This window comes from Anopheles gambiae, chromosome 3 (genome assembly GCF_943734735.2).
Source record: "Anopheles gambiae chromosome 3, idAnoGambNW_F1_1, whole genome shotgun sequence".
Taxonomy (NCBI): domain Eukaryota; kingdom Metazoa; phylum Arthropoda; class Insecta; order Diptera; family Culicidae; genus Anopheles; species Anopheles gambiae.
The window spans coordinates 3,842,738-3,851,526 of record NC_064602.1 but is presented as its reverse complement, the minus strand read 5'-3'; the positions used below and the strand labels follow the sequence as shown (position 1 = coordinate 3,851,526).

The 8,789-nt window shown below is 43.6% G+C and overlaps 2 protein-coding genes across 3 annotated transcripts; one reads left to right on the top strand and one right to left on the bottom strand.

Moving 5' to 3' along the window:
• Positions 1 to 857: 857 nt before the first annotated feature.
• LOC133392802 (uncharacterized) lies at positions 858 to 1,983 on the bottom strand. 2 transcript variants are annotated; one of them, XM_061654393.1, is made up of 3 exons: positions 1,691 to 1,983; positions 1,253 to 1,592; positions 858 to 1,177 (listed from the first exon to the last, which is right to left on the bottom strand). In XM_061654393.1, exons 1-2 carry the CDS (start codon positions 1,938 to 1,940, stop codon positions 1,276 to 1,278), a joined length of 567 nt encoding a protein of 188 aa, XP_061510377.1. In that variant the 5' UTR covers positions 1,941 to 1,983; the 3' UTR covers positions 858 to 1,177; positions 1,253 to 1,275. The 2 variants fall into 2 exon arrangements, with proteins under 2 accessions (XP_061510377.1, XP_061510376.1); XM_061654392.1 differs by having other exon boundaries at positions 1,160 to 1,592.
• A 3,172-nt stretch (positions 1,984 to 5,155) lies between these two features.
• LOC3291627 (uncharacterized) lies at positions 5,156 to 7,143 on the top strand. The gene is made up of 3 exons (XM_061654390.1): positions 5,156 to 6,054; positions 6,129 to 6,455; positions 6,538 to 7,143. Exons 1-3 carry the CDS (start codon positions 5,733 to 5,735, stop codon positions 6,981 to 6,983), a joined length of 1,095 nt encoding a protein of 364 aa, XP_061510374.1. The 5' UTR covers positions 5,156 to 5,732; the 3' UTR covers positions 6,984 to 7,143.
• The last annotated feature ends 1,646 nt before the right edge of the window (positions 7,144 to 8,789 follow it).

Sequence of the window (8,789 nt, the reverse complement as noted above, 5' to 3'; positions counted from 1 at the left end):
AACAAGTTGGCGAGCGAGTGTCGATGCAGTTTTTGCAGGGTAGCTTGCAGGGTGGCTGGGTAAATCTGTCTGAGTCGAGCATCAGTTCAGTTGATGGGTAAATATTGTTCGGAAATTGATTTTCCCATACGAACGTCGTGATGAATAATATCCGAACACTTGATTGAGAGGGAAAGATAAGTAAGTGTTCTGTCATCTGCTTGAATGATATGTTAAACATGTCATTGCCGTGCTTGGACTTTCCCAGCGCCATCAATAGGACATCGTCATTGGATTCGTGGTAATTTCGTACACTCAGCTATTGTTTTGCTCCAAACAGTGAGGAACCTATGCGGGGGAAAAAACAGTCTGGTTAATTAATCGTCACTTTCGGACTGAACGGAGTCTGGCCTAGCGGCCACGGTTGACATATTTATGCTTAATGGCGCCCGATTCAGGATTCAATTGCGCGGGCCAAAACAGCTGTCGAGTGGACTGTAGATTGAATTGAATCACAGTTTCACAATTCAGCATTACTAAACTGCCGTACTCCTGTTCTTTTCTTTGTGTGTTTGCTTCCCTCCACCACAAACAGTCAATGTGTCTTTCAACGGAAAAGGGCACATTACTGCAGCTGACTGCATTCTAGCGCCGGTACAGTACGTCTCGCTGCCGTGGCTGAGCAAATCGTAGCAGGCGAGGGAAAAATGCATAAGCGCTTGCTTTATGAACCATAAAATTGTTGCTACTGGAAACGCACGCCACTGGACAGAGCACAGCCCCTACAGACAGACACACACACTTAGTTGACGTGTTTCGACCGAGCTTATCACTTTTGGAGATTAAATTTTTGGATTTTCAGCAGTGCATTGAGAGCGTGTGTGTGTGTGTGTGGAAGGGATGAGAGGAGTAAGTTAGTAAGTTTCCAGTTTGGACGTTTTGGAACCAACATCATCGACAGGATGCCTCGGCAACAACCCATTTCACTGTCTGCTTGTCTATTGCGCACGACTGGGTTTTGAATGTTGTTATCATTTTCATCCCATTTGCTGGCGTTTGGTTGATCGTGAAGGATCAGACCCGCTCACATAGGACAAAAAAGAACCTACCGAGTTGAAGTTGAAACAGTGAGGTCTGGGACACACAAAAAGCGGTGAAGCAGTATCTACACAATTTGTACTTTGATTGCTTGGCTTGCCTGTTTTTGAGTAAGTGTGTGAGACAAAAGCAACAATATAGAAGCAAAAAAAATGGTACAAAATAAAATACGCACAATCAGCGACTCTCTGCTCTTCTTCATCGTGCTCGGTCCAACGATTCCCCTGGCTGGATGCGGTACGTGAGTGTGGTGCCGTTTTGCAGCAGGGCGAAAACAATTTCCGTATCCATCGACACCGACGTCCCCGTTGGCAGTCTGCTCCCGTCTAGTGGCTTCATAATTTCGTAAGTTTTGCCACCATCGTCAAACTCGTTGATGCGCGCCAGGGCCCACCGGGTTTCGCGTAGTCGCGGCTCCGACGATTTGACTCTCCGGGCCGGTGCTGCGTTCACCTTCCGCGCATACCGTTGACCGTTCTGCCGGCGAGACTGAACAATTGCGTCAATGATAAGATCTAGGACGAACACGAAAAGGGGGTGGGGAGGAGAAGCTCTTAAATAATAGTACGCCGGATCGCTGGATGATAAAACATTGCCCCGCACTGCGTCTTACCCATCTCGTCGGGCGATAGCTTCGCTGCTGGTGGTTCGAAGGTTGAAGGGGAGGGAGTGTTCGGCTCGAGCGGGGGTAAAGTTTCACAGGACCGGTAGAAGCTGGCACTCCGGACCGGCACTCTGGGCGTATCTTTGCACCTTCGAAAGCAGTCAATCATGCGATCCACTCCGTAGAGCACGGAATCGTCCAGCGTTGGGCCGAAAAGTTTCAACCGCAAATCGTGCAAGTTGACACCGTTTCCACTCATAGCTTGTGTTTGTGTTTATGGATAGTTGAACACCAACATTGGGAAGTTTATTACGGTTGGGAGATAAAAAAAAGAAATCACTGTTGATAAATTTTGAAAATACAAACAACAAAACAGGAGACCGACTGTTTTGCAGCGCGAACTAAAACGCGAACGTGTTTTGATGAAAGTGGACTGTCTACGGTTACTTGGATATGTGTTGCCGCATACAAGAGAGTTGTGTATTTTCATCTTTATTTAACATTTTAAGAAAGGCACGAACACTTTATTGCATTGAAAAAATGTAAACAAAATGGTATCAAAACATACACGAAAAATATTTCCTCTAAACTGCAATCAAGAATTCAATATACAACAAATTAACGCTAGGGTGTAACGCTTAGTGTAACATTTAGCTAAGACACAGACCCGCGTAACGCTACACGGTTGCCATAAAATTAAGCTTTCGTTGATATAAAAGCGTACTGCACCCCTAAAGCAGGGTTAGTGTGCATGTTTGTAGCTGTTGTTTAAGCTTTCGTGATTCTCCTGTATTTTGAGACTACAAAAAATGTGAATTGATGTAGTATTTATATGTTTTTGATGTTTTTTTACTTTGGCATTATACTTTTTGTGAACAATTATAACTGATAATTGCCATCAAAGGACGATGATTATAATTTACCTGAAAAGTATTATTCACATAGGTTTTCTGACAAGGAATTTTCACATAGGTTTCTCCTTCCTATATTGAGGTATTGCACAATTAATTTGCAATTGGTTCATTCGTTGTCTGTTTCATATAATGTTTCATGTGAATATGATTCATTTGATGCACATAGAACTGTAGCCACCTAGCCGTACTTGTCAATATAATGAATGTATTTAGCATAAAATTACTATCATAAAATGTGTGGTAAGGTGACATAAATCAGATAGCTGTCTGTTGATTAAAATATTCAAGCAGCTCTGCATCATAAACACGTACAGCTTTGATTTATTCCTCACGCATGGAAAGTTCCTGCAATAATCATAAAGAAAACGACAATTCGTTCATTATTGCTAGTCTACTCAATGGTGCGTAGTGTTGATGCTAGTGTACAAATTAAATTTCATCTTGTAGTTAAAATACAGCTCCACAAAGCGTTCTAAAGAAAACGTAACAAAGGCATTTAAAAACAAAACTACCAACACTTCTGCGAGAGTGTTGTGTAATCGAAAAGCGAATCCCACTCACTCCAGCAGAGGAAAACATTTGAAACGAAATGAAGGGTTTCAAAAGACCCTCTTTCTAAAGCCCTCACCAAAAGAAATGGCAAAAAGCTTGCCAAACCACGACTGCCCAAGAAAATCGATACACGAAACCCAGAACGATAATTTTCCCAAACCCAGCAAGAAAAGCAGCACGCAGTATGGCGCAATTCGAAAAACGTTCTTGCTGTACGCAAACGCTCCACTTCGTGGTGTTCTTGTTGGTTCCTTTTGGCCTGCGTTGCGTTGTCGACGCTTTCCATCTTTGCTCGGCGCTCGGGCAACCCAGCATGGCAACCGAAAATGGTACCCAGAATGTATCCATATCAACCCGAATGGGGGGCCATTTCTGGGGCAACTGATGCGAACGTAACAATTGCGTTCGGGCAGTACATAGAATCTCACCGGAGTAGGCGGAGTTTAGACGAGCAGTGTTGGTGTAGTAGCTGCGACAGCACCGGTCGTTGAGAACGGCGGTGCGGTGCAACGGTGGGTGGACTTTTTCACAGGATTCGACCATGTGGGTATGAGTGAGATTGTGCTGCTGTAAATTAGTTCGCAGGTCATTAAAATGTGATTCCGACAGCGACAGCGGGAATTGCAAATATTGGGTGTATTTTGTAGAATTTCAAGGCTGTTGCAGCAGCTGCTGGCGCTGTGTTCCAATGCGCATCCGTCAGTGTCTAGAAATGATGGCCGAGACACGAGTGGGTACAATTCTTGTGAGTGCATTCCAATCGGAGTATAGTTACATAAGACATGCAAATATAAGATTCACTGGAAAAGAAATTAGAAGCCATTAGAATGCGAAGGAGTTGGCTGGCAGTGATTGCGCGCGGGAGTGGTGTGGGCTTCCGAGTATGGAAGCAATCTGTAGAAGAAGTTTAGATGAAGCATAACGAGCGAATTCTTGAAATTTTTGTCGTAAGTTTTACATAGAACGTATAAAATGTATAAAAGATGAATACTAGGTACGTCTAGAGCTTGTTACAACGAATTGAGTTAATTAAATTCATAAAACAAGTGTAAATGCATGATATCTAGCCATCAGACTGTTTTTAGATGTTCGATGTCACAAATATTTAATAAAAAGCATAGAAAATCGGTATACAATCGGCTGCTATGTACTCATTATTTCTTTAGGAATTGTATGAGCCAAATCAGTGTGGTATAAGATAAATATCTTCTTCAATATATGTAATATTTCTTTATTATTGTTTGAGTCTTGGCGTTACTTGATGATTTTTGGTGTACTTAGGATGTGTTCCATAGTCCTCTCTACTTACAGCACATTTTAAAAGTCTGATATGCACATTTTTCTTCATTTGTAAACCTCTTTCTTGTATTCTGTTTGCGCTAGTTATTGCGTCATCGCAAGCAAATGCAAAAATACTTTTTTCCGCCTACTTAACTCCATGTTAAGTTACTATGGAAGCGATGATATGGTCCAACGAGCTTCAGCAATGCACTTTCGCCTGTGCCCGGGAAAACATCCCGGGAGCTCTATGACAACGTATTGAAGAAGGTGTATCAAAACATTCTTACAAAATGCGCTTTAATCGTTAGCACGTAAATAGTATTCGAAGGGGTTGCTATACCAGCAACAAGCCTAAAACTATGAGAACGTCCTGCCGCTGTTTAATACCTTCAAGAGCGTACCAATAGCTCTTGCTACCACTCATTTCCCTCTATCGACATTCTCATCACATTCCCCTTGGATGCGAGAGTTAACACTGGTTAAGTGACTGTTTGAACGACTTTATTAACTTCCGCCGTGACCGATGGAAAAGATTCGAGCAATGTGTTGTCAACATCCTAGTCCGCTTGTTCCAGGCCGAATCAAACCATCAACATCGCCGGCCTCGTGTGTAGGGTTCATTCAATCGTTGGCAGCGACTTTTGGCGGGGACGAAAAAAAAGAAAGGATGACGCATGATGGTTTCCCTTTTTGGTCACGTGGTCGGAGAAAGAGAAAAAATGAAGAGAGATATTACTCTACTGCGTGTGTGTGTGTGAGTCTCCTGTGTTTGTGTGATGATGTTTGAGGAGAATAACGAGGGTTGTGGAGTGAAGTGGCAATAAGTTGGCACCAACGCTGCTGCTTGCAGATTGGGACGTCAAAGGGATGCCACGAATCACGAATGCCTTGGCCGCGTGTCGGTTTGCGATCGACTGGAACGGTGAATGGGGAAATGGGAAGGGGGCAAATATAGATTGGAATGGATGAAATAGAGCCAGAAGCGACGAGCGTGTCTTGCAAAGCGAAGAGCATAAGAACGTTAAAAAAAAGGTGGACACGCAGTATTTAATCGAGTGTGGCACACTGATAACGTTCGAAAGAGAATTGGGTATGCCTTTATTAGAACGAAGCGGTTTGTTGTGCGCTGCGATGTACTATGATTGATAGTAGTGTTTGGTGTGTTGCGCTGTAGTACAAAACATCCCCCCAGAACGACGCGTACTGTTACACGATGTAGAACATGCCGTTCCAACGTAAGCTAGACTACCGTTACTTTCATTAAGCGACCAAGAATCGATAACGCACGACGCTTCTATCGTGAAATGTTTTTGGCTGGCAATGCCGGCAATGTGAGACAGGAAAAACACAGCCCCTCGATAGCACGTTTTGCACGTGAGTCAAAGCTTGCAGGCATAGTAAAAGGTAGGACAAAACCTACTTCTGATACGGAAACCCGCAGAGGATGCAGTAGATCCACCGCGTGCTTGTGCCCGATGAAATTGTTTACCCGTCTGTTTGGAGCTACGGTCGCGCACGCCCTTTCCGATAAAAAAGCAGCTTACTTAAGCCGCAAACGCACGCCGCGGCACGTTTCAGTAGACAGTTCAAATGTGTCCAGCATGGGTCATACGGTAGCGGCGGTCGGTGAGTAAGCTATCTCGTGTGAGGCGAGTAAGTGTAGTCTTTCAGCCACTCCCAAGCCGTGTGTTGTGTTGTAGCGATGGTGCGATCATACGCTGCAGTACTGTTTGTGACCGTGGTGCTGCTTTTGGACGTTATTCCGGCTGTGGAGCCGTCGGTCAACTCGGTGGAACGTGTGGCCACCGTCGAGCTGCTGCCGAACGATTTGATCCAGGTGGACCGGGAGCAGGAAGAAACGATTGCCACACCGGTACAGGTGATCGAGAAGCATGTGGCGAAAACGTGGCAAACGATCGTGAGGCAGATGCTGGCTGATACGCGCACAGGGATGAAGCACAAGCGTACACTCGGCGCACAGCCGAATACTCTAGTGGAAGCTGTACGTCTTTTAATGATGCTGTTGCGTAAGTATGGTAGAACGAGAAGCGTAGTGTAAGAATGTGATACGTTAGTTAAATTAATAAAATTTGTTTCCCTCTTCGGCAGCTTTCATTCAAGCAGGACTGATTCCGCTTCCTGTATCAAGCTTGCCAGTTCAGCCCGGTGCCCTACCGGTACCAGATATGGCTGGCGTTATGAATAACCCGTTAGCAGTAGCTACAGGTGCCGCATCAATGGGTACTGCAGTGGTACCGCCAGTAGCTGCCAGCAATCCTTACACTGGCACAGCGTCCTTCCCGGGTGGTTCCAGTTTGTCACACACTCCCAACATGCAAGATATGGCCACCGGAGGGGTTGCTGTGTATCCGGTTGGTAGTCCTGGCTATTCACAAAGTGGTTCTCCTTTGCCAGGTTTTGGAAGTGCCCCTCCACCGTCCGGCTCTGTTATATCGGGACCTTCAATGATGCCTGGCTCTGGTTCTATGTTACCTGGAGGCACTAACATGAGGCCGGGACATGCTGCTGTAGGTAATGTTGCTACAGTAGGTTAGCACGTCCTTCTAGTCTCTCTTAGAAGGTTGATGTTAGTGTAAAAAGTGTTATTTTCCGTAGGTCTTCATTAATATTTGCAACCTGTTTTCGTTAGTAAACAGGTTTGGCAAATTGGACCAAAATGTTAATAAAATAAAGTAGGAAGTTATAAATGTTGAACCGTTACCTTTTTGTAATGAAATCAGGAAATTCTTCATGTTTATTCACATCACTTTAGAGAAAAAAGGTTTATTTGTTTTTATGTCAAATGTGAAGTTAGATCGTCAAGATGATGATGGCCGAGTGGTCTATTCTTCAGATGCTTTGGATTCTACAATGCCGGATAGAATTTGTTCATAACTGGATCGTTTTCCTTTAACAAGATGACTAATTATTCAGCTGTTTAGTACTGAGAAGTCTCGACATCCAGTATAAGCCGGCGTCTTTGCACCGTAGAAGTTAGATAACCTTCATCTTAACTTAAGCTTGCTGTAATAAATTGCTGAATAATACACTAATAAAGCAGTTAGAACAAACGTTTAGCTATTATTTAAAGCAAAATATTTGATTGGTTTTGTCAGAAATTTTAATGTATGTTAAATCTTTGATATCTTCTTCTTCTTCGGCACTGCAACCGTTGTCGGTCAAGGGCTTCCTGTACCACTACTGGGGTCGACTTTCAGTGACTTATTTATTACCATAGCAGGATAGTTCATCCTACATATGGGGTCACGTTCCATTCGGGGCTTGAACTTATGACGGGCATGTTGTTAAGTCGTACGAGTTGACGACTGTACCACCAGACCGGCCCAAATCTTTAGCATGAATCTCTAAAAATCTCATTTGTTACTATTTTTGTTAAAAACTTATCTATTTTGCATCCCTTACAGCTTCATAGGTGGAAGGATAAAAAGTATATGAAGAAACAAGTACAAATTGATAAAAAATACATTTATAAATATTATTACGACAGCAAAATCAGGAAAGAAAAGCGTTGTCCAACTATATAGCACGAAGCTTGTTGATACATCAACATGTTTAAAATAGATCGCCCCATTGTTTCAACACACAAAGCTTCTTTTGTTTCCCTCATATTCATGTTTCAGCTCGATGAAAGTTTCATCACCTTCATCTATCGCAAAGAACGTAGAAGGTGACATTTCCCGCCCGATAGCACGAGGTACACATCACTATTAGCTTGCAGAGAACGGGAGAAAAATACACGAATGCTAAAATTAACCTGTTTTTCTGATGTATTTTTTACCCATTCGTGTGACGTTTAAATAAAGTCCACTTTTCCATTAAACTCGCCGTCTAGCCGGTAATGTAATTTCCATCAACTTTCTCACAAACGCACAAAAACCAGACAGAAACTGGTGTGAATGTTTAATAGAACTGATGTCGCAATGAAAAGAGCAGAAAAAGTCACCCACTACTACTACTACTATTGGGTTCCTTTTTTTTGCCCCACTAGGTCCGAAAATCGTGGGTCGGAAGCCATTGCGGTGTGCTGGAAACGACCCAGCCACGGCAAATTCTATCGCCATGGACAAAAACGTTATCTTTTTTCTAATGAAATGTGTGAAAAGCACGCAAAAGTTAGCTGAAATACGGTTGTACATAAGCGACTGCTGGAAGGATCCTTCTGGTGTGATTCGAGCTCCACCTTCGCTGTCTTTCAGGATTGGCGCAAACGGGTGGGCCCATTATGTAAAGGTGTAGTACAAACAGGGCCGGTAGCTACTGTTGCCATTCCACGGAAAACATGGGCCCCGAGATTTCGGTTGCTTCTGAGTGGCCGTCAAGGTTTTGTCGGTATGCGTGTG

Excerpts from the sequence above, each read along its gene's own strand:
- LOC133392802 (XM_061654393.1), bottom strand. The coding sequence starts at position 1,940 with ATGAGTGGAAACGGTGTCAACTTGCACGATTTGCGGTTGAAACTTTTC. Across the intron at positions 1,593-1,690 it reads GCTATCGCCCGACGAGATGG|ATCTTATCATTGACGCAATT; the intron begins GTAAGACGCAGT and ends TGTTCGTCCTAG.
- LOC3291627 (XM_061654390.1), top strand. The coding sequence starts at position 5,733 with ATGTTTTTGGCTGGCAATGCCGGCAATGTGAGACAGGAAAAACACAGC. Across the intron at positions 6,055-6,128 it reads TCATACGGTAGCGGCGGTCG|CGATGGTGCGATCATACGCT; the intron begins GTGAGTAAGCTA and ends GTTGTGTTGTAG. Across the intron at positions 6,456-6,537 it reads TCTTTTAATGATGCTGTTGC|CTTTCATTCAAGCAGGACTG; the intron begins GTAAGTATGGTA and ends CCTCTTCGGCAG.